Genomic DNA, 27,650 nt, shown 5'->3' with positions numbered 1-27,650 from the left:
TTTCCAAATGGTATTTAACAATAAATTTTACAAAAATAAATCTGTAAATACAAGTCCTGATTGGTTATATTAAATTGTTAGAGAGTATAGCATGACGCAATAGACCTATATCATGCTTCCACCATTTTAGTCATGTTCCCTGTATCCAATAACAGTACTGAATGATAATGTTTTTGTGCAAAAAGGAACCAGACTATTTTTCCTTCCAGCCTCGCTTTGGTTACATTGTTTTGAATGGGAAAAAATCAAATGGCTGTAACATTATAATGGTCTATTGTCGGTTCTCGTCTACTCATCGTGTTCATGTATTCTTATATCCTTTCCTTTGTCATTTTTCCCGAGGGAAGTAACTATTGAAGCGGTCCTTTATTACAACAGTATTTAAACAGAAGTCATTCTTAAAGTAGCCTACTAGCCTACAAATTATTTTAAACAATACAATAAGCAGAGAACTTTTAAAAAGTATATACTAAATTCACAATGTTGTCGCCGGTCATTTCATTTCAGTATATTACTAATGTTTTTGTTTTGTGTTTGCTTCTGATTATAAGGTGGGTGTGACCAACATAATGTTCACTGTTCACTGTTGAAAGATTATTCAAAAACGAAATTCAATGGTTTTCTATTTATCTTTTATGACACTTGGTCTCCTCGTAACATTTTATACCCGATAAATATTGTAGTTAACAGAAACTTTAAGCCTTTTCGTCTTTAGATACACAGTACGTCAAAGCAGTATCGACTGAATTTCTAATTTGGATTGCATATTAATGGAGGAAAATCAAGCTAAATAGATTTGATAATGGTGAAATAAATGAGTGTGAGACCGGTTTTTTTTCTTTTCTCGTGTTGAAGCGCTGCCAAGGACTGCCTGATTTTGACAAACGATTTATTATGGGAACTCTCTTAATTTTGATTTATGCCTTGTCTGTACGTAGGTGGGCATTCCTAAGCTATTTATATACAGAGGGGTCGGGTGCCATTTGACTCCCAATTTGTCAAGTTGCACGTGTCTTAAAGGTTATAAACACTCTCAACCTACAAATTGAAAGGAATTTGGCGAGCAGGGATGAAAATAATGATCACGATAAACGTGTCACTATGCTCACTTTCCAAACAGACCTTTCGTGATTTTGGAGCTTATAATGCATAGCTCTATGATAGTATCATGGACAGAAAAAAAATGGCAATTTGTCTAAGTCATTGACCTTTACACACAACGTCGACAGCTGGTATCCAATCACGACGCACCATTTTGACCTGACATACATATTCAGTGCCTTGTGATAGCGCTACGGAATCAGCCTGCAGTATTTCTCAGCGCACTCGGGTCGTGTCTATTGGCAACCAACGTGCTTCGTTACAGCTGGGTACCAGCAACTTCAGAAAAGCTTTCGAACTTTGGAACTTCTTTTCACAATCATAACGAAACTAGAGAATATTTCCGCCTGCACAAACAGTGAAATACCCACGTTTCCGCCCTTCAAAGACTGCATACTTTTGTCGGTTGCTATTCAGCAGAATATTTCGATGTTTGCTTGCTTATGAATATTATATCAACCGCTAAAAACGTACTGGGATCACTTTGAACCCTCAAAGTACAACACATAGCGAAAACGTAAGTCACATGCAAATGATTACTCTCTGCAAATACAACTAAACTGTATAGGTTCTTCACACGTAATACGAAGCAATTATACCAAGAGGACTTACCTGTCTGAGTGGTCATCAGTCTCTCCATTGGTGGCTGAAGTCTGCAGATCATTGGTACGACTGTACGCCTGTCAGCAAGGTTTGAACTGAAACAACAAACAGAATACGGAAAAAGATAAACCTTCGCTGTCGTTACTGTGAGGGTTGTAAACTTTCTTTCGACCGAAATACACAAGACTACAAGGAGTGGATAGCAACGACGGCTTCGGTTCAGTAGCTCTACAGGCCATCCCTTGTTTATTTCAACGGAAAGTGCATCGCGAGGAACACACAGTGTCACCACAAGATCAGATGTGATGAAACTATGCAAACGACAAGATTTACAAGCGCATAAAATCGTGGGGAATATCCCATAAAACTTTTTTACAGCGAGGAACGAAGTCTGTAGCGCATGTACGAAGTTCATCCACAGTCACCCAGCTGTATCGACACATTCCTTGTGTCAAGCAGAAAATGTACATGGAGTCAAAATCTCAGAGAGTCTGACGAGTTAAGCATTCCAAGATGTCTGGTTTACTGTCAACCGAACTGATGTTTGGTTTTATTGTCTTTCTCCTGAACATTGGGCCGAACCTTTTCGTCTTGTCGTCACTCACAAGACCCGAAACGGTAGAACTCATAGATAACGGATACGCGGGCGTCGTGGTTTCTATTCACGAAGACGTGCCTGAGAACATGGACTTGGTTTCGACTCTCGAGGTACGATTGAGATCACTTTCATTTTGAATGTTATAGTGCTGCTGTAGAGTTACTTGCGGAGTACAGTGCCACAAACATATAGGTCTTGTACTAAAACATGAGTATTATCTAATAGAAAGACAAACTAGAAAACCTCGTCCGTTTATATGGGCTATTAGTTATGGGTACATGACACTGAATATTTGGACATAGCATGCAGAAGGACTTTTCCCTTTGTTTTTGGACAAGGTATTGGGAAAAAGATTCTGATCAGAATCCCAGCCGAATTCTCTTTTATTTGCACAATATTCCAATCTTGTTTCAGTCTATTTCTTAACATTACATATTTATTACTCGTCAGGGCTAGGAGGATCCAACTGACATTTCTGTTAATACTACTCTCCTCTTTTCAGTCAATGTTTTCTGACGCTTCTCAGTACCTCTACCAAGCAACGAAGCATAGAGCCTTCTTCAGAAATGTAACTATCGTGGTACCGCGGTCTTGGGCGCCGCATCCCGACTATGGCCCCAGCAGAAGCCATCATCATGACGTCATCGTCACGCCAACCAATCAGCACTGGGCACCGGATTTTAACACCAATCAGTACCAAGGCTGCGGGGAAGGAGGGGTCAGTGTCCGGGTGGGAGTGAACTTCCTTCTGGATCCGTTCGTAGAGAGGCACTATGGTCCAGTAGGTAAGAAGGTAGATTGATTAAGAAGACTTTAATACGTTGGCCAATATCACTTTCTACTTTAATACGTTAGTTCTGTTCACTGAATACGTTCTCATCGCACCACTAGGGCAAAGATTTGTATCAACGAATGGAGTGGGACGATGCAAACGTCCTAAGATTTTCCTGACTGCAGAAATTGTGTTGGGGCTGGGGCAAACATCATTTGAAATTAGTAGGCTTGTATAATTTTCATAACTTACGTAGATATATCGCATACCTTGCACTTTGCATTTAGATTATATTTTAAGACTCGAGAGTTGCGAGATGAAAATGTGCTGCTCTATACTTCATTTCTTTTCACTTCTTCTTTTACTTCTTCATGTAGCTATATGTTGACATGGGGACTTCAAACCGGCATTTTAGTTTTCAATCTAAAAATATATGGGATGATCCAACAGCCCATCCCCCAGCAGCTGTAAACCGTGGATGGATGATATCCATTGTATATCTTTTTGTTCTCGGGATTTACGCCTTTGCCTCAATGCATTCCATCATGTGTTCCTGACTTGAATTCATCTCTTTCCTTGTCAAAGGTCGTTTATTTGTTCACGAGTGGGGCCACTATCGCTTGGGCCTGTTTGAGGAGTACCCAGACCCAGCCACTGAACCCGATGTTGAGGATGACTACTACCATTCAAGTGTTACCGGGAGGTTTCAAGGCATCAGGTTTGTCCTATACAAGTGCTTCCTAGTTTTGAGTAGTACTTATACCCTAAGATCCTTTTGGGGGCGGGGCTTCTCAGAACCAATGTTGGAATCACCATTTTCGGTCGTTTTACAATGACATATTTTGCTTGACATAAAGCGTGTTTGTATAGACAACACTCTTGGGTACAGTTATTAAGTTTCAGTCACAGTTTCAAAACCATTTTGAGTTGTCTCCGTTTATCATTTACACATGATCTGTGAATGAGTACTTTTCCTGTTTGTTATGTCAGAAACAGTTAACCTATCACCAAGTGATCGAAATGTTTCGATTTGCAATACACGTAATGGCTCGTCTGAAATTTAGGTCCAAGCATGCGCAAGACAACTACCAGAAAAAAACCACATGGCTCTGCGGGACACAGATACCGACTCCTGAAAAGGCAGAATAGTGAGCAGACTCTGCATGTCTTGGCCCTTAATACAGAGGAAAGCCAACGATCGTGTGTTCAAATACAGGCGCCGGTAGTTCAGCAAAAGTTTGCGAGGCTTAGTAAATCTAAGTGAGTTTTGCTCTATAAGGTCAGGGTGTGACAACTGATAAATAAATGTGTAGTCTCTTATCAAGCAGTTGTATTTCATTGTAGCTGTTCGTCCAGCTTTGCTCACAAGGCCCTAAGGTTCGACTCCCGCAGCAACAGGTACTGGGAATGCGCGGGAAATGACACCGTTGGATACGAGGAGGGCTGTGCGCATGTCACGATCGATGACGACAACGTGACGCAATCGACAGGCTCCATCATGTACGGAAGACAATTCTATGACAAGGTAAGGTCTGCCGGTGACTGTGATAGAATTTAACCTGTTTGTTTCTGGTTTATTTGACGATGTGAAATTAATCCTTTACTTTTTACAAAAAACTACCGTACCTTCCTTAAACTATTTATAACTTCCTTTTTGTTATTAACTACCTGGTTATGTTATATTTTCCTCTAATCTTAATAATGTTATACAAAGCAATACACCGAAGGCAAGAAGATGGCGTGTTAGGCCATTTGCCAAAACACGGCTTTGTCTCTGGTCACGCTCCGACTTCGGCTCCAAAATATTCAAGGAGCCTGTATTAAAATACCTGAACCGAACGAACATGCTTCACCTGTTGGTCTCGTGCCGATTTCATGTTCAGTGCAGCTAAACTGCACTCAAACTATTAGAATGTGTCTCGCAAGTGAGGCACCTATTATCATGAAAACGGATTCCGAAGTCTAACCTGGAGACGAACCCGAAGTTTGGAGAAAAAAACCCTCAGTACCCAACTTCAAAGTATCTACATTTCATTGTCAATATTTTATCAATACTCAAATTTTAATCACAACTACAACAGAATCAACACCTTACTGTCCTAACAAAGTAACAAGGGAGACATTCCTTTGGTACAGTTCTAAAAAATACACATAAAAAATATCGTTAAGACAGACAAGAAATTTAAAATTAAAAAAGTCACTAAAACCTTCTAAAACCCGTGACAGGTTGTGAATTTCTGTGCTTCGGACGGCACTGACCGGCCGGGCAGCCTCCATGACAAAGAAGCCCCCACGAGACATAACCGACTGTGCGGTGCACGGAGCTGTTGGGATGTCATGAAGCAACATACAGACTTCCAAGGTAAACGAAAATTGTCGTCAAACAATTAAAAACCGAAAATATCCGGGGAAAAGATTTAAAACAATTGTTTGAATGGTCACATTCCGAATAAAATTCCGCAAACTAACAATGCCCTTATAAAGTGCATGTAAGAAGTCTTGTTAAATTTCCCAATGTACAAATACAAAAGTAAAATTTTTCACAAAATAGTGGCGAAGTCCATATAATCATACTATTAAGTCTAAATCGATTACACCTGTATGTTCCATACGTCATTCGTAATTTTCACGACTGAAAGCTTAGGATTTTCAGTCTGTCGCAAATGTTTGGTGATTGATTCGAAAATTTTTCTTTTGTTCATAATCTGTGCCCTTCTATGCATGCTATACTAGTTGGTACTATGGTTGTCGAACTTATTAGTACTTGATACTCGAAAATAATGAAAGCAGAAAGGTCATATTTCGTTTGGATTTGGTGTGGGTACGGTTCATGCTTGTGCCTTCTGGTCGTTGGAACATCGGCATCGGATCATGGCTCGCAGCACCGGGGCGAAGTGTGGATGCTTGGCGGCGTAGATGAGAGGATTGATGCAGCTACTCATGAATGAGATCATTGAGCTGTAATGCTGATAGCGTTGATTCTTGGTAACCACCATGATGGCGAGAGGAGTGAAGCAAACAACGAAGACCAAGACGACCACGAAGAGGTTCTTCGTGATTGCCATATGGTCCTGCTTGCTGCGAGTCAACTGACGGGAAGTCTCGGTGCTTCTTGGGATGTTGTCGTCTAGATCAAGCATGGAGATGGATGGAGCTTTCTGCATGGCTGTGGCAGACTGCAAACGCACGCTCAATTGTTGCCGGCGCTTCTCGAAATGTTTCTTGACGTATCGCCAGATCAGAACGTAGGAAACGAGGATCACGACAGAAGGAAGCAGAAAGAGAAATGTAAACTGGATTTTATCGTATGTAGCACCTTTAGGGTGCGTGTCGATGTCGGAACAAGTTCTAGTTTCAGGATCGAAGCCGAGAACGCCGACTCCGGAAAGAGGTGGCACCACGATGGTGCAGAGGGGAACGAGCCAAGAGCCCAAGACCATCAGTGCAACCTTTTTGGGTGTGTACAGCCACTGGTAGGTCTCCTTAGGCCTGGTGATCAGGATGCACCGGTTTAGGGCGATGTTTGCAAGAGTATACACGCCACATCCCCCAGCGATGAACACAAGAGCACCCGCCGCAATGCACGGGACGTCCGATTGCAGCGGGTAGCCCGGCGTTTTGGTCACCATACCCGGCATGCTCCACAGGAGAGCGAAACCCAACAGGGAATCAGACACGCTCAGGTTGACCACGAACACGTTGGTGACGTTCTGGAGTTTCTTGGTGCGGGCCACGGCAGCCAACACCAGGCTGTTACCAAAGACATCCCCCACAATCAAAATAGAGATCCCCACTGCACAGAAGACAAGCTCTGGGTAGGTGTATATGGACTCGACTACAAGAGACTGCACAGTCGAGTTTGGATGAATATTGAAGTTTGGTTGAAGAGTTGAGTCCGTGTGAATAAAAGTGTTCGGCTGAATCGTCGCGTTTGTTGGAAACGCCATTACTCCAGCTTCTGATGCTCTAGCTTTCTGACTCCTGATGAATTTACCAGAAGCCTTTATAAATACAAGTTCTACAAGCTACTATCAATATCAACCATTAATAAATCTTTGCTTTTAACATAAACAAAAAACATCGTTTGACAATACATGTACTTTCATTCTCAACTGATAAAGTTTATGTACATTATCAATATTATATATTTACTCTAACTTTCACCTTTTCAAACAACCTAGCGAATAGAACTCATGGAAGTGTCTTTCATTGAGTCCCGACACATACAAAAAAAAAATCCTTAAATATCAGTTGTAATGTTTTTACAAATCCAATTTGATTATTTTAACACCAGCTACGATCAGCACAAGTCAAAAACATTTACTTTTTAAAGTGAAACTAAAACATCGTTGACAATACTTTCATTCTCACTAATACAATGTATGTACATTATCAATTGTGTATAATTCCTCTTACTTTCACCTTTTCTAATAAATATAAAGCAACCTAGGGAATAAAACTTGTGCAAGTATCTTTGTATTTTCTTAACTTCTAAAGCTTATGCACAGGCTTCTTTTGGTAGCAGACCACACCAAGAATTCCATTCTTCAGAAAACTAGTGTTCCTCGATGTATAAGTCGAATTGTACAAGGGAAAAAATCTGGATCAAGCGTTATGTATAATATTCCTCTGATGAAAAAGAAATGATAGCGTTTATGAGAAACGACAGTGTCGTAGCTGGTAAATTCAACTCAAGCAAAACATTCATTCTGTACGTCTTTTACAAATACAGGAAAATTAAGGTAGATAACGATAGATAAGTCTGAATAACATAAACATATGTACTTCATATCACAAGAAGCAAAATGGGGCTGTTAAAGCCTTAAAAAGCTTGCAAACAAAACGTACAATAAAACGTTGAACAGCGATAAACAGAGATATTCCCAAAGACAGTTTCCTAAAAACAAGTTACAAAGGGGGGAAATGATCACAAAACAGCAACAAGGTGATGTACATGAAGAAGTAAGGGACAGGCAGCCATTCTACCTGCATGCTGCTGACGTGATGGATCCTTACAGTTGTCTATTTTTACAAAATTCTGAAATGCAACTTGTCATGTTTTGATAACGCCGAGCTGAATTCATTCCCACACGTTCACACAACACCGTGAATAAACTATTTGTTCTCTTGTTATTTGTTTCGCTTCCGATTCATAAGAATTAATGTACTTGAATTTCCCCAAACTTTCACCTTTCAGAACATCCAAGGTAAACAAAGTGTCTGTGCAAATGAAAGTTGATGGCATTAGGAAGTTCCTTAAACAGTCCTATTACAATTTTTAACTAATGAATCCTTCACAGAAACGCTTTCAATTCAAGGAGTCGAAAACTTTTGAGGAGGATAGGTGTCTCAATGAAAGTTATGAATAAATGATCGTATCTAACATAAAATTCCGCAAGCGAAATATTGCACTTTTCAAGTGCTTAAAACACAAAAGGCTGGATAAATTTTCAAATTTAAAAATACAAAATTAGATTGTTTTTCAAAAATGGCAATGTCCATATACATAGGTCTAAATATTTACACAGTATATTCCATGTCATTCGATATATTTACGATTGCATGCTTAAAATGTTCAGCCTAAAGCAAATCTGTATGGTGATTGATCCCAAAATTCTTTTGTTTATAATCTGTGCTACTAATAAAAGTTGGTATGGAGTATAATAGTTGCAGAACATAATACGTTGGCACTTGAGACTCAAAATGGAAGCAGAACTGTCACATTTCGTCTGGTTTTGGTGTGGATATGGTTCATGCTTGTGCCTTCTGGTTGTTGGAACATTGGCATCGGATCATGGCTCGCAGCACCGGAGCGAAGTGTGGATGCTTGGCGGCGTAGATGAGAGGATTGATGCAGCCACTCAGGAAAAGGATGAGGGCGCCATACAGCTGGTAACGATGGCTCTTGGTAACCACCATGATGGCGAGAGGGGTGAAGCAAACGACGAAGGCCAAGACGACCACGAAGAGGTTCTTGGTGATTGCCAGTTGGTCGTTCTTGCTGCTAGTCAGCTGACGGGAACTCTCGGTGCGTCGAAGCGATGCCTGCTGGTTGCGGGTGCGCCTCGAGGTGCTGTCGTCTATCTCAAGCATGGAGATGGACGAAGGAGCTGTCTGCACGACTGTGGAAGACTGCAAACGCTCGCACATTTGTTGCCGGCGCTTCCTGAAATGTTTCTTGATGTGTCGCCAGATCAGGACGTAGGAGACGAAGATCACAGCAAAAGGAAGCGGATAGAAGAATGCAATCTGAATCTTATCATAAGTAGCACCTGTAGGGTGGGTGTCGATGTCGGAACAAGTTCTAGTTTCAGGATCGAAACCGAGATCGCCGATACCAGATAATGGAGGTATGATAATGGCACACAGAGGGACGAGCCAGGAGCCCAAGACCATCAGGGCAGTCTTCTTGGGTGTGTACAGCAACTGGTAGGTCTCCTTAGGCCTGGTGATTATGATGCATCGGTTCAGGGCGATGTTTGCAAGGATGTACACGCTGCATCCTAAAGCTATATACACAAGACCGGCCGCCGCAACGCACGGACCATCGGACTGTAGCGGGTAGCCTGGTGTGGTGCTCACCATACCCGGTACGCTCCACAGGAAAGCGAACCCAGAGAGACAATCAGACACGCACAGGTTGACCACGAACACGTTGGTGACGTTCTGGAGTTTCTTGGTGCGGGCCACGGCAACCAACACCAGGCTGTTACCGCTGAATGCCAGGACTATCAGAATAGAGAACCCCACTGCACAGAAGACAAGCTCTGGGTAGGTGTATATGGACTCGACAACAAGAGACTGTAGAGTCAAGTTTGGATGAAAAGTGAAGTTTGAGTGAAGAGTTGAGTGCGGACGAAGAGTTGAGTTCGGGTGATAAGTTGTGTGCGACTGAAGAGTCGCGTTCGTGGGAAACGCCATGCTCCAGCTTTTTGATGCTCTAGCTTTCTGAGTCCTTACGCATCAAAGAATTCCTTAAATACAAGTTGTAATGTTTAAACGGTCATATGATCATTGCTTTTTAAAGTAAAACAAAAACATCGTTTGACGATACTTTCATTCTCAACTGATGTACATTTCAATTGTGTACAATACCTCCAACTTTTACCTTTCACTTAATTTAAAGCAACATATGACAAGCTTGTGACAGGAAACCATTCTACATACATGCTGCTAACGAGAGGGAATCCTGACGGTTGTCTATTTTTACAAAATTCTAAAATATAACGAAGTTTTGATAAAGCCCAGCTAAATTCACTTTAACGAGTCAACAGCAACACCGTGAATAAAATATGGGTTCTCTTGTTACTTGTTTCAATTTCAATTGATAAAGTTACTTGAATCTCAAAGATTCACCTTATCAAAACATGTATAGTAAAAAAGATGTTTCTGTGCAAATGAAAGTTGATGGCACCAGGAAGTTCCTTAAACATTTCTCTTGCAGTTTCTGCCTAATGAATCCTTCTCAGAAACGTTTAAATTCAAGGAGTCGAAAAACTAATGAGGGAGACGCGTGTCTCAATGAAAGGTATGATGAAATAATCGTATTCCGAATAAAATTCCGCAACCTAAATACATGTATTCACATTTAAAAAGCTTGAAAAGCAAAAGGTGTTAAATTTCCAATTAACAAATAATGAAACTTTTTCACAAACGGCGATGTCCGTAATTATTAAATTCACAGGTCCAAATCGTTTTATACAACTGTATGTTCCATAAGTCATTCGTTCGATTAACGAATGCATGCTTAAAATGTTCAGTCTGTTACAAACATGTTTGGGGATTGATCCGATAATTCTTTTGTTCATAATTTGTCCTCTGTTATGCGTTAAAAGTTGGTAGAGTTGTTGCGGAAAATAACACGTTGGCACTTGAGATTCAAAAATGGAAGCCGAAAAGGAACTCATATTTCGTTTGGTTTTGGTGTGGATACGGTTCGTGCTTGTGCCTGCTGGTCGTTGGAACATCGGCATCGGATCATGGCTCGCAGCACCGGAGCGAAGTGTGGATGCTTGGCGGCGTAGATGAGAGGATTGATGCAGCCACTCAGGAATACGATGAGGGCGATGTACAGCTGGTAACGTTGGCTCTTGGTAACCACCATGATGGCAAAAGGAGTGAAGCAAACGACGAAGGCCAAGACGACCACGAAGAGGTTCTTGGTGATTGCTAGCTGGTCGTGCTTGCTACTAGTCAGCTGACGGGAACTCTCGGTGCGTCGAAGCAATGCCTGCTGGTTGCGGATGCGCCTCGAGGCGCTGTCGTCTATCTCAAGCATGGAGATGGACGAAGGAGCTGTCTGCATGACTGTGGAAGACTGCAAACGCTCGCACATTTGTTGCTGGCGTTTGTCGAAATGTTTCTTGACGTATCGCCAGATCAGAACATAGGAGACGAGGGTCACAACAAAAGGAAGCGGATAAAGGAATGCAAACTGGATCTTATCGTAGGTGGCGCCTTTAGGGTGGGTGTCGATGTCGGAACAAGTTCTAGTTTCAGGATCGAAGCCGAGATCGCCGACTCCGAAAAGTGGTGGCACCACGATAGTGAAGAGGGGAACGAGCCAAGAGGCCAAGACCATCAGTGCAATCTTCTTGGGTGTGTACAGCCACTGGTAGGTCTCCTTAGGCCTAGTGATCAGGATGCACCGGTTTAAGGCGATGTTTGCAAGAGTATACACGCCACATCCCCCAGCGATGAATAAAAGAGCACCCGCCGCAACGCACGGGACGTCCCATTGCAACGGGTAGCCCGGCGTTTTGGTCACCATACCCGGCACGTTCCACAGGAGAGCGAAACTCACCAGGGAATCAGCCACGCTCAGGTTGACCACGAACACATTGGTGACGTTCTGGAGTTTCTTGGTGCGGGCCACGGCAACCAACACCAGGCTGTTACCGAAGAAAGTCCCCGCAATCAGGATAGAGAACCCCACTGCACAGAAGACAAGCTCTGGGTAGGTGTATATGGACTCGCCAACAAGAGGCTGTAGAGTCGAGTTTGGATGAAGAGTGGCATTTTGGTGAAGATCAGTTGAGTCCGGATGCAGACTCGAGTTCGAGAAAAAAGTTGTGTTCGGTTGAATAGTCGCGTTCTTGGGAAACGCCATAGCTCCAGCTTTTGATGCTCTTGCTTTCTGAGTCCTGTCGCATCAAAAACACTCCTTAAGATAATACAAGTTGTAATGTTTAAACAAATCCACTTTGATTACTTTACAATGAAAACCAACTCTTTGCTTTTGAAAATGAAACATGACATGTTTTGATAACGCCGAGCTGAATTCATGTTGACGCGTCAACACCAACGTCGTGAATAAACTATGGGTTCTCTTTTTATTTTGTTTCAATTTCAATCTATACAATATATTTAAATTTCTGTAAGTGTCACCTTTTCAAAACATCCGTGATAAAAAAAAAAGTTTCTGTGCAAATGAAAGTTGATCGTATCAGGAAGTTCTTGACACAGTCCTTTTGCGGTTTTTGCCAAATGAATCCTTCACAGAAAAGCTTTCAATTCAAGGAGTCTAAAAACTATTAATAGGTGTCTCAATGAAAGGTATGATTAAATGATCGTATCTTACATAATTCCGCAAGCTAAATATTTCACTTTTCAAGTGCTTGAAACACAAAAAGGCTAGATACATTTTCCAATTTAAAAAACAATATAGATTTTTTCACAAACGGCGAAGTCCATAATTATGATAATTATGTCTAAATAGTTTACAACCGTAATTCCATATAAGCATTCGTTATACGAACGATTACATGATTAAAATGTTCATCAGTCTGTCGCCAATATCATGTTTGGTTATTCAGATAATTCTTTTGTTCATAATCTGTCCTCTATTATGCGATAAAAGTTAGTAGAGTGGTTGCCGAACATAATGCGTTGGCACTTGAGATTCAAAATGGAAGCCGAATAGTGAGTCATATTTCATTTGGTTTTGGAATGGATACGGATTATGCTTGTGCCTTCTGGTTGTTGGAACATCGGATCATGGCTCGCAGCACCGGAGCGAAGTGTGGATGCTTGGCGGCGTAGATAAGAGGATTGATGCAGCCGTTCAGAAAGAGAAATATCAAGCCATACAGGTCGTAACGATTGTTCTCGGTAACCACAATGATTCCGATGGGAGTGAGGCAAATTAAGAAGGCCAGCACTACAACGAAGAGGTTCTTGGTGATTGCCAGCTGGTCGGTCTTGGTGCGAGTCAGCTGACGGGAGCTGTCAGGGCATGGCTGAGAGACGGCTGTGCTCTGTGTGTTAATACTGGAGTGAGTGTCGCCAATGTCTAATAATGAAGTAGAGGAAGGCCAAGACGGTTTACTACTTGCTGAGCGAAGTTTGAGGACATCTTGCCGGCGCTTCTTGAAGTGTCGACTAACGTGCCTCCAAATCAAGAGGTACGAAGCAATTACAACTACGAAGGGCAGGTAAAACAATGCAACCTGAATGTTGTTGTAATCTGTAGCTTGAGGATGCGTTTCGACATCGGTGCAGGTTCGACTCGAAGGATCGAAACCCAGAGCGCCGATACCAGACAATGGAGGTATGATGGCGGCACACAGAGGGACGAACCAGGACACCAAGACCATCATTGCAATCTTCTTGGGTGTGTACAGCCATTGGTAGGTCTCCTTAGGCCTGGTGATCAGGATGCACCGGTTTAAGGCGATGTTTGCAAGAGTATACACGCCACATCCCCCAGCGATGAATAAAAGAGCACCCGCCGCAACGCACGGGACGTCCCATTGCAGCGGGTAGCCCGGCGTTTTGGTCACCATACCCGGCATGCTCCACAGGAGAGCGAAACTCAACAGGAAATCAGACACGCTCAGGTTGACCACGAACACGTTGGTGACGTTCTGGAGTTTCTTGGTGCGGGCCACGGCAGCCAACACCAGGCTGTTACCAATGATTGCCAGGCCAATCAGAATAGAGAACACCACTGCACAGAAGACAAGCTCCGGGTAGGTGTATATGGACTCCACAACAAGAGGCTGTAGAGTTGCGTTCGGATGAAGAGTGAAGTTTGGGTGATGAGTTGAGTACGGACGAAGCGTTGAGTTCGGGTGAAAAGTTGTGTGCGGCTGAAAAGTCGCGTTCGTGGGAAACGCCATTGCTCCAGCGACTGATGTAGCTTTGTGAGACCTGGCGCCTGGTAAAAATCCTTAAATACCTCAACTTTGATTACTTTATCACGAGCTACGATCGACACCTGTCATAAATAATTTATTGCTTTTTAAACTAAAACAAAAACATCGTTTGACAATGCTTTCATTCTTAACTGATATGTACTTTATCAATCTAACCTTCAACTTTTTTTCAATCAATATAAAGCAACCTAGGGAATAGAACTTGTGCAAGTAGCTTCGTATTTTTTATATTTTTTTTAGATTATGCACCAGCTCCTTTTGGTAGCAGACCACAGAAAGAATTCCATTCTTCCAGAAAACAAGTGTTCCTCGATGTATAAGTCAAATTGTACAAGGGAAAAATCTGGATCAAGCGCTATGTATAATATTCCTCAGATGAAAAAGAAATGATGGCGTTTATAAGAAACGACAATGTTGAAGCTGGTGAATTCAACTCAAGCTAAACATTCATTCCGTACGTCTTTTACAAATACAGGAAAATTAAGGTAGATAACGTAAGTCTGAATAACATAAACATATGTAATTCAGATTACAAGAAACATCAAAGGGTTATTAAGGCCTTCAAAAACTTGCAAACAGTCCAACGTTGATCAGAGATAAGGACAGTTTCCCAAAACTAAGTAACAAAGGGGGAAATTGATATCAAAACAGCGACAAGGCGATGTACTTCAAGTAGTTCAGGACATGAAGCTGTTCTACATGCATGCAGCTGACGAGAGGGATCCTGACAGTTGTCCATTTTTACAAAATTCGGAAATATCAGGAAATGTTTTGATAACGCCGAGCTGAATTCATTTCAACGCGTCAACACCACCACCATGAATAAACTATCGGTCTTCTTGCTATTCAGTTGTTTCACTTTCAATTTATAAAATGTTTTTGATTTTCCACAAAATTTCACCTTTTCACAATATCCATGATAAAAAAACAACTTTCTGCGCAAATAAAAGTTGATGGTACCAGAATGTCGCTTAAACAGTCCTATTGCAATCTGTACCTAATTATTATTATTATAATTACTATTATTATTGTAGCAGTACGCCAGTAAGGAGGTCCGCTCAAATGATTAGATTTAAGGACGCCAAGGACAAATCAAGATCAAAAGAAACAAATCAAAGCCGGAGTCAAATTATGCTTTGTCTCATGAACTTGTTCACAAAAATCGATTACAATAGTTTAAATTAACACATGATCTCAATTTGAACTCACAAAAACAACTGATACAAAAAGTATTCATAAGATAATAGATTCAGTTTCGAGCTCTATAAATTGTGACACAGTTGCCAATGATAAAATATATTAAAACACAAAGATTGTATTTCTAAAGTTCCCAGATTCAAAGTGAGGTTCCTAAGATTCACCGGTTCTAATATTTTAATTAGGTTCCCCGTAGTTCCCCGAACGCCTGGCAAGTGTACGGCTGTGTTGTGAACTAGGCCTCCATATTGCACCTGACATGAAACAGTCGTATTGCAATTAATCAGCATGTGACACACGGTGATTAAAACTTTGAGATAACGAAGACTAATTCACCCCCAAATCACTCCTTTTGTCAACATGAAATAAACTAAAACCTAGCCCAGCGGTAGCAGAGAACTTGCATTATGACATTAGAATGTAAAGATAATACAAATTGTGCTCATTTAAAACTTAAATGTTGGTTCTCAAGCACAGGTTTTGTACACTGATACTCACACTTTGATGTGCAGGCAGAAAAGGGCTGATATTCGCGCGTTCACGGCACCGAGTGCGCGTTTATATACATTTTTCTGGGCTGTGTGCCAATTGTACGGTGCCTCGTAAAAGACGTCTCACTACATTTTTATTATTATTTATTCGGCCAACAAATGAACAAAAGTACAATGACCAAGCAAATATATATCATAACGTAAACAAAAACTGGAAATTGAAAAAGTATGACCAGACAAGACTGATGGGACTGAAGGATGGGAGAAGAAATGGGCCGGGGGGGGGGGGTGTACAGCTTAACAGGAGAGAGGGGATAGAGGAACAGAAAAAAAGGACATAAAACATTCAAAACCTGCCAGGGTAGGCAAAAGTGTACTTAAACACTGTAGCCCCAAGGCCTGCCTACTCTACTCATTCACAGAAACGTTATTAATACAAGGAGTCTAAAAACTATTGACTCGTGGAATATAGGTGTCTTAATGAAAGGTATGATTAAATGATCGTATCCCGAATAAAATTCCGCAAGCTTAATATGCAGTTTTAAAGTGCTTGAAACGCAAAAGGCTGGTTAAATTTTCCAATTTAAAAATACAATGTAGGTATTTTTTTTCATAAATGGCGATGTCCATATATACATAGGTCTAAATGACTAATTTTGGTTTTGTCATGTTTTTGTGTATTTTTTTTTAATTATTGTATGTATACATACTTTTACAATTTCATGTAATTTTGAGCATGACAATAAAGAAATCTAATCTAATCTAAAATGTTTGCATTATATATTCCATATTGACTCATTCGTTGTATTTACGATTGCGTGCTTAAAATGTTCAGCTTGAAGCAAATCTGTTCGGTGATTGATCTAATAATTCTTTTGTTGATAATCTGTGCTTCTGATAACAGTTGGTGGAGTATAACAGTTGCTGAACATAATGCATTGGCACTTGAGACTAAAAATGGAAGCCGAAAAGGAACTCATATTTCGTTTGGTTTTGGTGTGGATACGGTTCATGCTTGTGCCTGCTGGTCGTTGGAACATCGGCATCGGATCATGGCTCGCAGCACCGGAGCGAAGTGTGGGTGCTTGGCGGCTGAAATATAAGACGTTTTGATAACGCCCAGCTGCATTCACTTTAACGAGTCAAAATCAACGGCGTGAGTGAACGTCCATGGTAAAGAAAATATTTGGTGTGTGCAAAAAGAAAAGATAATTCTGTGCAAATGAAAGTTTTAAGGCAACGTCCGGTTGACGTTCCATAACATTTCTCTTGCAGTTTCCGCCTAATGAATCCTTCACTTAAAAGTGTTTAATTCAAGTAGTCTAAAAACTTTTTAGGGAGACGCGTGTCCCAATGAAAGGTATGATTAACTCATTGTATCCCGAATCAAATTCCGCAAGCTAAATATTGCACTTTTAAAGTGCTTAAAACGCAAAAGGCTGGTTACATTTTCCAATTTAAATATACAAAATTAGATTGTTTTTCAAAAAAGGGCAATGTCCATATACATAATTATGTCTAAATGTTTACACAGTATATTCCATGTCATTCGATATATTTACGATTGCATGCTTAAAATGTTCAGCCTAAAGCAAATCTGTATGGTGATTGATCCAAAAATTCTTTTGTTTATAATCTGTGCTTCTGATAAAAGTTGGTATAGAGTATAATAGTTGCAGAACATAATACGTTGGCACTTGAGACTCAAAATGAAAGCAGAAATGTCATATTTCGTTTGTTTTTGGTGTGGATACGGTTCATGCTTGTGCGTGCTGGTCGTTGGAACATCGGCATCGGATCATGGCTCGCAGCACCGGAGCGAAGAGTGGATGCTTGGCGGCGTAGATGAGAGGATTGATGCAGCCACTCAGGAATACGATGAGGGCGCCATACAGCTGGTAACGATGGCTCTTGGTAACCACCATGATGGCGAGAGGGGTGAAGCAAACGACGAAGGCCAAGACGACCACGAAGAGGTTCTTGGTGATTGCCAGTTGGTCGTTCTTGCTGCTAGTCAGCTGACGGGAACTCTCGGTGCGTCGAAGCGATGCCTGCTGGTTGCGGGTGCGCCTCGAGGTGCTGTCGTCTATCTCAAGCATGGAGATGGACGAAGGAGCTGTCTGCACGACTGTGGAAGACTGCAAACGCTCGCACATTTGTTGCTGGTACTTCCTGAAATGTTTCTTGACGTGTTTCCAGATGAGGACGTAGGAGACGAGGACCACGGCGGCAGGAAGCGGATAGTAGAGTGCAAACTGGATGTTATCGTAGGTAACATCTTTAGGGTGGGTTTCAATGTCAGAACAAGTTCGACTTTCAGGATCGAAACCGAGATCGCCGACTCCGGAAAGCGGTGGCACCACGGTGGTGCAGAGGGGAACGAGCCAAGAGCCCAAGACCATCAGTGCAATCTTCTTGGGTGTGTACAGACACTGGTAGGTCTCCTTAGGCCTAGTGATCAGGATGCACCGGTTTAGGGCGATGTTTGCAAGGGTGAACACGCATGTTCCCCACGCAATTAACATAAGTACAGCCGCCGCAACGCACGGGACGTCGGACTGTAACGGGTAGCCCGGTGTTTCACTCACCATTGCCGGCACGCTCCACAGGAGTGCGAAACTCAGCAGAACATGAGACACACTCAGGTTGACAACAAATACGTTGGTGACGTTCCGGAGTTTCCGTGTTCGGGCCACAGCAACCAACACCAGGCTGTTACCGAAGAAAGTCCCCACAATCAGGACAGAGAACCCCACTGCACAGAAGACCAGCTCTGGGTAGGTGTATATGGACTCGACAACAAGAGGCTGTACAGTCGAGTTTGGATGAAGAGTGAAGTTTGGGTGAAGAGTTGAGTCCGGAAGAGTGGAGTTCGGGTGAAATGTTGTGTGCGGCTGAATGGTTGCGATCGTGGGAAACGCCATGCTGCAGCTTTTGATGCTCTGGCTTTCTGAGCCCTGACGCATCAAACAAATCCTTAAATACAAGTTGTAATGTTTTAACAAATACACTTTGATTACTTTACCACAAGCTACGATCAACACCTGTAAAAAATAAATCATGCTTTTTAAAGTAAATCAAAAACATCGGTTGAAAATACTTTCATTCTCATCAGATACAATTTATGTATATTATCAATTGTGGTATACTTCCTGGAACTTTCACCTTTCAATTAATTCAAAGCAACATAAGACCGACATGGGTGAGACAAGACCAAATGTTTAGTTCACATTCCTCGACTCATATTTATAAATTAAGGTGTCATTTAATGACACCTTAATTTATAAATATGAGTCGAGGAAATGAGCTCTTAAAAATGGATGAAAACAGCAACATATGCGATGTACATGAAGGAGCTAATGACAGGAAACAGTTGTCTATTTTTACAAAATTCTGAAATATAACGACGTTTTGATAACGCCCATCAGCTGCATTCACTTTATGAGTCAAAATCAACGGCGTGAGTAAAAGTCCATGGTAAAGAAAATATTTGGTGTTTGCAAAAAGAAAAGATAATTCTGTGCAAATGAAAGTTGAAGGCAACGTCCGGTTGACGTTCCATAACATTTCTCTTGCAGTTTCCGCCTAATGAATCCTTCACTTAAAAGTGTTTAATTCAAGTAGTCTAAAACTTTTGAGGGAGACGTGTGTCCCAATGAAAGGTATGATTAACTCATTGTATCCCGAATCAAATTCCGCAAGCTAAATATTGCACTTTTAAAGTGCTTAAAACGCAAAAGGCTGGTTAAGTTTTCCAATTTAAAAATACAAAATTAGATTGTTTTTCAAAAAATGGCAATGCCCATATACATAATTATGTCTAAATGTTTACACTGTATATTCCAAGTCATTGGATATATTTACGATTGCATGCTTAAAATGTTCAGCCTTAAGCAAATCTGTATGGTGATTGATCCAAAAAATTCTTTTGTTTATAATCTGTGCTTCTGATAAAAGTTGGTATCGAGTATAATAGTTACAGAACATAATACGTCGGCACTTGAGACTCAAATGGAAGCAAAATGTCATATTTCGTTTGTTTTTGGTGAGGATGTGGTTCATGTTTGTGCGTGCTGGTCGTTGGAACATCGGCATCGGATCATGGCTCGCAGCACCGGAGCGAAGAGTGGATGCTTGGCGGCGTAGATGAGAGGATTGATGCAGCCACTCAGGAAAAGGATGAGGGCGCCATACAGCTGGTAACGTTGGCTCTTGGTAACCGCCATGATGGCGAGAGGGCTGAAGCAAACGACGAAGGCCAAGACGACCACGAAGAGGTTCTTGGTGATTGCCAGTTGGTCGTGCTTGCTGCTAGTCAGCTGACGGAAACTCCCGGTGCGTCGAAGCGATGCCTGCTGGTTGCGGGTGCGCCTCGAGGTGCTGTCGTCTATCCCAAGCATGGAGATGGACGAAGGAGCTGTCTGCACGACTGTGGAAGACTGCAAACGCTCGCACATATGTTGCTGGTACTTCCTGAAATGTTTCTTGACGTGTTTCCAGATGAGGACGTAGGAGACGAGGACCACGGCGGCAGGAAGCGGATAGTAGAGTGCAAACTGGATGTTATCGTAGGTAACATCTTCTGGGTGGGTGACAATGTGAGAACAAGTTCGACTTTCAGGATCGAAACCGAGATCCCCAACTCCGGAAAGCGGTGGCACCACGGTGGTGCAGAGGGGAACGAGCCAAGAGCCCAAGACCATTAGTGCAATCTTCCTGGGTGTGTACAGCCACTGGTAGGTCTCCTTAGGCCTGGTGATCAGGATGCACCGGTTTAGGGCGATGTTTGCAAGGGTGAACACGCATGTTCCCCACGCAATGAACATAAGTACAGCCGCCGCAACGCACGGGACGTCGGACTGTAACGGGTAGCCCGGTGTTTCACTCACCATTGCCGGCACGCTCCACAGGACAGCGAAACTCAACAGAACATGAGACACACTCAGGTTGACAACAAATACGTTGGTGACGTTCCGGAGTTTCCGTGTTCGGGCCACAGCAACCAACACCAGGCTGTTACCGAAGAAAGTCCCCACAATCAGAATAGAGAGCCCCACTGCACAGAAGACAAGCTCTGGGTAGGTGTATATGGACTCGACAACACGAGGCTGTACAGTCGAGTTTGGATGAAGAGTGAAGTTTGGGTGAAGAGTTGAGTCCGGAAGAGTAGAGTTTGGGTGAAAAGTTGTGTGCGGCTGAATGGTCACGTTCGTGGGATACGCCATGCTGCAGCTTTTGATGCTCTGGCTTTCTGAGCCCTGACGCATCAAACAAATCCTTAAATACAAGTTGTAATGTTTTAACAAATCCACCTTGATTACTTTACCACAAGGTACGATCAACACCTGTAATAAATAAATCATTGTTTTTTTAAAGTAAAACAAAAACGTCGTTTGACAATATTCTCGTTCTCAAATGATAAATGTATGTACATTATCAATTGTGTATAATTCCTCTTACTTTCACTTTTCAATTAGTATAAAGCAACCTAGGGAATATATCTTATGAAAGTGTCTTTGTATTTTTTAATTTCTAAAGCTTATGCACAAGCCTTTTCTTGGTAGCAGGCCACGACATTGTTGTAGCTGATAAATTCCAAACGTCGTTGACAAATAAAGGGAAAAGAAGATTACACAAATTCTGAAGAAGATCATAATCACAGAACAAAAATGGGGCTTTCTAGATATTCAAAAGCTTGCAAAGGGAGCCTACCTAAAACTTTCAACGTTGACCGGACAGAAAACAGACAAACATTCCCAATAGACTGTTTACGAACCTGTTTTAGGTATAAAACAGGTTATACCTGTTTAGGTATAAAAGGAAACCCTGATAACAAAATCGGAATACAGATGGATAAAAACAGCAACAAATGCGATGTACACAAGCAGCGAATGACATGAAGCCATTCCACCTGCATGCTGCTGACATAAAGGGAATACTGACAGGTGTCTGTTTCAAATACAATCTAAAAACAACTTGACATATATTCTGCTGCGCCGAGCTGAATTTATTGCAACGCGTTTATATCAACACCACGCGTAGATTAACTATCAGGTCTCTTGTTATTTGTTTCAATTTCAATTCATCAAATCCACTTGAATTTCCTCAAAGTTTTACCTTTTCGAAACACCCATGGTGAAACAAATAATAGGGCCTAGATGTTGTGAAATAGAAACTTGACGGTGTCACGAATTTCTATAAACAGTCCTGTTGCAGTTTCTGACTATTAATCCTCACAGAAACGATTTAAGATCAAGCAGTAAAACAAAAACTCTAAGGGGGAATTCGTTCCCTGCTGTTAGGTATGCCCTCGCCGGGTTATTTTTATAGGCTATACTCCATTGAGAGCTACCACCCCATGACCCCTACATGTCACTCATTCATTCATTTATTAAATGATTTATTAAAATAATAAAGGCTTAATTTAACATGATTAACATTTAAAACAAATCAGAAAACAAAAACAACAATGATATTAAAGGGAATATACATCATTTGCTTTTGCTGTAATTTTCAGAAATGAATGGAATTGGGGGGTTGGAAATATATAGCAAATATAGTTACACTGACTTTTTTGAGGTTTTGGGTTCGAAAATGCTATAAAAACCAAGAAAAACGATCATTTTCCTGTAGTCTGGTTCCCTGACTCCATATAAGAAGAAACAGAGCAGTTTACATACATTGGGGAATTGTAAGGTCAGGGAACCAGTCTAGCTGGCTCGTACCCGTTCATAGGTTTGTAATCGATTGCAAACAAGTGCGATGGTCAATTGGGGCCAGTATTTGAAAAAAAAAGCCAGTTGTTTCCAACGCTGATCGGCCGATCAGCGTTGGAAATTGATACAAAAATACCACTTTTCTTGAAAATGACAGTATACCAGGTGCCATGATTTTACAGGATGCTTTATACTGTCATTCACGAACAGTCCAGCAAGGTATTTCAAAATGATTTGGTAGTTTTATTTTTTGATGTTTGCAAATGTTGTATTTTCCCTTTAAGATATTAAAAAGTACCAGAAAAAAACTGACACAAAACCGTTACGCGACAACAAAACAACAAAACTTCAATAAAAAAAACTGCTCAAAACTAAAAAAAAAAACAGTGCGGTCCAAAGATAACATCATAATCGATTAATGTCAAGCAAATGTTGAAGATCACTTCAAAGTATAAACGTTTCCTATTCAAGAGAATTATACTACAACGTATCTCCCTGCATTTAGGTAACGCAAACCCACCACGTGATGTAGACGATACCGAAATACAACCAAGGTTCAACCTCGTACAGGCCCGGGGTAAGAGGGTGGTGCTACTGATTGACACGTCAAGTAGCATGCAGGTAAATGCTGGCGTGAATCTCAAATTACAAAACTGAAATGTGTGTACATTTGGGGGTTTTCCTAAATATACTCAGCTTCCGACATACTTTTGTATGAGATTCTTCTTGGAACTAAACATCATAATTATAATTCTTGAGATTGATATCTTATTTTTTTGTCAATGCCAGTACGACAATCGTTTCCAAACACTGCACAGCGCAGCCGCCCATTTCATCCAATCAGTGGCCGACATTGGAAGTCACGTGGGGATCGTGCAGTACAACGAAGTTGCGCATGTCTGCAGCTGGCTTGTTCGGATACGTTCTGAGAGCGACAGGCAAGCTCTGCTAGACTCTTTACCAGTCGTCTCGGGCAACTTTACCTCTCGTTACAGCCAAGGACTGCTGACGTCATTACAGGTAAACAAAAACATGACCAATAATTATCAAACACCTTGTCAAGTTATGCAATCTGTCAGAACATCTTTAAATATTTTTTTTTAACTCGGATTTAAGAACATAAAGAACACCTCTCGATACACTCTGGCGTTTTGAAAATACATTAAAATACTAGCAGCTTAAAGATGATCAGCAGCTTTTACAATAATGTGCCATTAACGCACTTACGAGGTACACCGTTGAGGTTAGTTATTTCTTTACTTGTTAAGGAATTATGTTAAGCGATGTAATCATTTTAGCAAGACTGGGCGGAATACTATGTGAGTTTCAACGAGATATACCAAAAAGGACATCAGCTTTGTCAAATTGACGATTGGAGATTTCTTTAAGTCTCAAGGCTGTGTGTCCTTTGTACTTTTTAAAATCTGAATCTTTATGCTTGCCAAGTACGCACAACTAAAATGCCTCTTTCTCGACCATAAAGGTGCTATCTTCGGATGGGACGGAGTCTGCGGCCGGGGGGATTGTTATTATGTTTGCAGACGGCTCAGACTCTGATCAAGCTGCCACCGACAATGTCGTGTCGATGCTTGTCGACAACGCGGTGGTTGTCGACACGGTCGCTGCAACCGATCCGAACCCCAAGACGCTGCCAGATATCGCCGCAAAGACAGGTAACATACGACACTCATTTCATATTTTGCTTGAATTCCTACTTTTGGTATAGCCTAAGTCATTTAAAATAAGCAAAGTCTGACAGACATTTCATTTTTGGCACTTTGACTGTCATTTTAGGAGGCAGATCTTTTCACTATCAGGCCAACAGGGATGGTCTGGCATCAGTCTTGTACCACGCGTTCGCTGGCCTCATGGTTAGGAGCCAGGCGGAAAGCGACCAAAACAGGAGAATCATGGCAAGTTCTTCTCATTGTATTATTATTTTTTTCGAGAGTGCCTGATTTTACAGATGTTTTGTCGACCTTTGTTCAAGTCCACTTTCTTCATTACCAATAGACAGTTCATATGTGACTCAATAGTAAGGCACACAGTCTATCTTTAGTACATATATTTAATTTAACTGTGGAATAAAAACAAAAATTAAAAACTGACCCACGTGCACTTTGGCATTGTTATTATAGTATTATTATATATTAAAATACGTCGTTGAAGGGTAAAACCTAATATTGAATTGTTATTATAAAAAAAATATGTCTGCAGATTTCAAGCCACACCGTAAGCCTTGGAGGGGGACAGGAGCAAACATGGAATTTCAGCCTTGACGAGTCAGTGGGACGTGAAACAGAACTTATGTTTACCTGGACAGAACGGGATTCACTTGGTGAGGACAATTCTGCTCTGTCACGAAATGGTTGAAATTTTCATGAGTCATCTCAATGAACTTCGAACCGTCACGTGTCATTTTCTTTTAACTCTTTTGTTTAACATAACCATTGCACTAACTTCATTTTAGCAAACGTCAAAGGACTTTCATGTGCTTGGTTGTTCTTTCTTTTTTCAGAGACAGATATTGTTCTGATATCTCCCAGCGGCGCAGCCTTTAACAGCACCTATCCTGGATACCAGAACATGTCGGATTTCAAGTATCTTACCTTCTCTATCCAGGGTACAGCTGAGGTAGGTTAACAGGATGGAATTCAGGCTTCCATTTCATGTTCCAACAGTGCACAACTGCAGAGAAACAATAAAACGAGCGACAGTTGAAAATATACCTTTATAGGCCACCCTGTTTTTATAAAAACAAATCCCGCTAGATACCAAGCATATAATTCAACTTTCAAAAAACCTAAATGCCTTCTGGATGAGGTAGATATTGCTCAAACGTTGTACACTGCAAAGCGACTATGATCTATAACCATAAACAGATGCAATTAACAAAGAAGTAGACCAAAAGGTGTTTTTTCCAATGTTTGAAATTTGTCAACCAACTTTGGTCTATCTGTAATATTTCTTTCACACAAAAAGACAGGACAATGGGAGGTGCACATGCGCAACCTGCTTCCGTCAGACGCCGTGTCGGTCATGTGCATCGTGACGTCGCACGCAAGAAGCGATGACGTGGAACCAATCCTCATCACCCCCATGCTGAGCAGCTACACCATCGACGTGGCCTCGGGGGAACGCCTCTGTATCTACGTAGAGGTTTGTCAGGGGTTGCGGCCCGTAGTAGGGGCCCGTGTCATTGCTACCATCTACCCACCTGGTGGGCACCCTGATAGAACTGTGGAACTATTGGATAACGGGGCAGGTAAGTCTCCTTAATCATGTCGATACTCTCTCGTCATTGGTACAGACCATGTTACATGCGACATCATAACGAAAGGCAACCCAAACATTCACGCATCTTTTTGCAAAATTACAAGCAAAGTACCACCTATTTCAATTAGGAAAAAGACGTTTTTGTATTATGTCGCAGGAGCTGACGTTCGTAGAGGCGACGGCGTGTACTCGCGCTACTACGTGAACCAGCCCAACCGGAAAGGGTTCAACACCGTGCAAGTCACTGTAACCAGCAGTCCCAACACGACCTCCCTCAACAGCAGCTCACAGCCAAGAAATGTACCGAATATCAGCCCTGATGACTACGCAGCATTTCCTCGAATTGGTAGGCCTTTCATTACTGAAATATCCAAAGTAAATTTGTTCTAAGCTATATAATTCTCAGGCCTAGAAATGAGCCTTGTGGAACACTAGAAAGTGAATTTTCTTGCATTTCTTCATTTTCAAGGGAACTTCACGATCTTCGCCCCTGGCACTCAGCCAAGGCAGCTTCACGGTACCAGAGTCACGGACCTGTCCCGGCATGCATCTGGCTTCACGGCTTACTTCACAAACTTTCCCGCCTCCCCGGCTGACCTCATACCGCCCTCTCGCATCCATGACCTCCGCGTGGTCGCGACTCAGCGGCAAGACCAATGGGCGACCGTTACGCTTTCGTGGACAGCAACTGGGGAAGACGCGGACAGTGGAACTGGTGAGTAAAATGGTTAACGAAGGACTACGAAGACCGGTGAAATAACAGGTTTTTTAACGATTTCATAACGGTTGATTTTGTATGTCTTTCCAGCGTCCAGATATGACATCAGATACTCCGACAATGTTTCAGCGATCGCCGACAACTTTGACCAGGCCATATCGGTGTCTGAGTCCGATGTTCTAGATGGAAATCTGACCAAACCTCTACATGCAATGAACACAGAACGTTTCACCATACGAGTTCCCCTCAAACAGGCCTCTGTGACGTCATCAATGACCTTTGCCCTCAAGGCGGCCGACAGTGGCGGTCAGTTCGGAGAATTGTCCAACGTGGCCCGTGCAACGTTCCGAATGTTCGTGCCCGAGCCTGCGTCTCCGAGCTCATCAACGATATCACCATTTTCAACTTTTGAGCCTTTACATACCACCGTCGAATACCAAACCGAGCGGCAGACATCAACAGTAACAGTGATCACCCACAGATCTGCAACAGCAGGGAAAGGCATATCAACGCTTGGTGGTGCTGTAACAGCAACTACAACGCTTGGTGGCGCTGTAACAGCAACTACAACGCTTGGTGGCGCTGTAACAGCAACTACAACGCTTGGTGGCGCTGTAACAGCAACCACAAACCTTGGTGGCGCTGTAACAGCAGCTACAAAGTTTGGTGGCGCTGTAACCACAACTTCAACCTCGTTTTCCACAGACAATTATTCCGAGGACTCATCTGCGACAATCAGCACTGACCCGGTACCTCGTTCCCCCGCAGGTCGAACACTTTACGGGGCCGAGATTGCCGCGATAGCAGTTGGCGCGCTGATGCTGTCTAGCGCCCTCGTCGTCGGCATAGGCTACGTGACAATGAAACTGTTTCTGAAAAACCGTTTCGGTGTCACTCGAGTGTCAAACGGGACAAGTAATATAGACGAACTACCGCGTAAGGAACTTCCCTTAGAGGAGGGTCCGCTGTTTGATCGCATGATTTCTACCTCGTCCGCATATAGTAAAACAAGTGTTGTTTGA

General features: G+C 42.0%; 3 protein-coding genes across 3 annotated transcripts; 1 reads left to right on the top strand and 2 right to left on the bottom strand.

Moving 5' to 3' along the window:
* Positions 1–1,598: 1,598 nt before the first annotated feature.
* On the top strand, positions 1,599–27,650 carry LOC119731810 (calcium-activated chloride channel regulator 3A-1-like). The gene is made up of 15 exons (XM_038205083.1): positions 1,599–2,412; positions 2,805–3,087; positions 3,660–3,792; positions 4,419–4,599; positions 5,301–5,436; positions 23,140–23,255; positions 23,424–23,654; positions 24,118–24,307; positions 24,429–24,547; positions 24,852–24,972; positions 25,153–25,268; positions 25,617–25,899; positions 26,068–26,256; positions 26,380–26,625; positions 26,719–27,650. Exons 1-15 carry the CDS (start codon positions 2,218–2,220, stop codon positions 27,648–27,650), a joined length of 3,471 nt encoding a protein of 1,156 aa, XP_038061011.1. The 5' UTR covers positions 1,599–2,217.
* Positions 17,592–19,108, bottom strand: LOC119732063 (G-protein coupled receptor moody-like). Its single transcript, XM_038205433.1, has one exon. It carries the CDS (start codon positions 18,978–18,980, stop codon positions 17,676–17,678), a length of 1,305 nt encoding a protein of 434 aa, XP_038061361.1. The 5' UTR covers positions 18,981–19,108; the 3' UTR covers positions 17,592–17,675.
* LOC119732064 (G-protein coupled receptor moody-like) lies at positions 19,926–21,206 on the bottom strand. Its single transcript, XM_038205434.1, has one exon. It carries the CDS (start codon positions 21,183–21,185, stop codon positions 19,977–19,979), a length of 1,209 nt encoding a protein of 402 aa, XP_038061362.1. The 5' UTR covers positions 21,186–21,206; the 3' UTR covers positions 19,926–19,976.

This window comes from Patiria miniata, unplaced genomic scaffold (assembly GCF_015706575.1).
Source record: "Patiria miniata isolate m_02_andy unplaced genomic scaffold, ASM1570657v1 HiC_scaffold_24, whole genome shotgun sequence".
In the NCBI taxonomy this organism is placed as follows: Eukaryota; Metazoa; Echinodermata; class Asteroidea; order Valvatida; family Asterinidae; genus Patiria; species Patiria miniata.
The sequence above is the reverse complement of the archived record's forward strand: the minus strand, read 5'-3'. Positions and strand labels throughout refer to the sequence as shown.

Bases quoted from the DNA above. Each gene is read 5' to 3' on its own strand.
- LOC119731810 (XM_038205083.1), top strand. From the start codon at position 2,218: ATGTCTGGTTTACTGTCAACCGAACTGATGTTTGGTTTTATTGTCTTT. The intron at 3,088-3,659 runs GTAAGAAGGTAG...TCCTTGTCAAAG, and splicing joins GAGGCACTATGGTCCAGTAG to GTCGTTTATTTGTTCACGAG. The intron at 5,437-23,139 runs GTAAACGAAAAT...CCCTGCATTTAG, and splicing joins GCAACATACAGACTTCCAAG to GTAACGCAAACCCACCACGT.
- LOC119732063 (XM_038205433.1), bottom strand. From the start codon at position 18,980: ATGATTTATTTTTTACAGGTGTTGATCGTAGCTTGTGGTAAAGTAATC.
- LOC119732064 (XM_038205434.1), bottom strand. From the start codon at position 21,185: ATGCGTCAGGGCTCAGAAAGCCAGAGCATCAAAAGCTGCAGCATGGCG.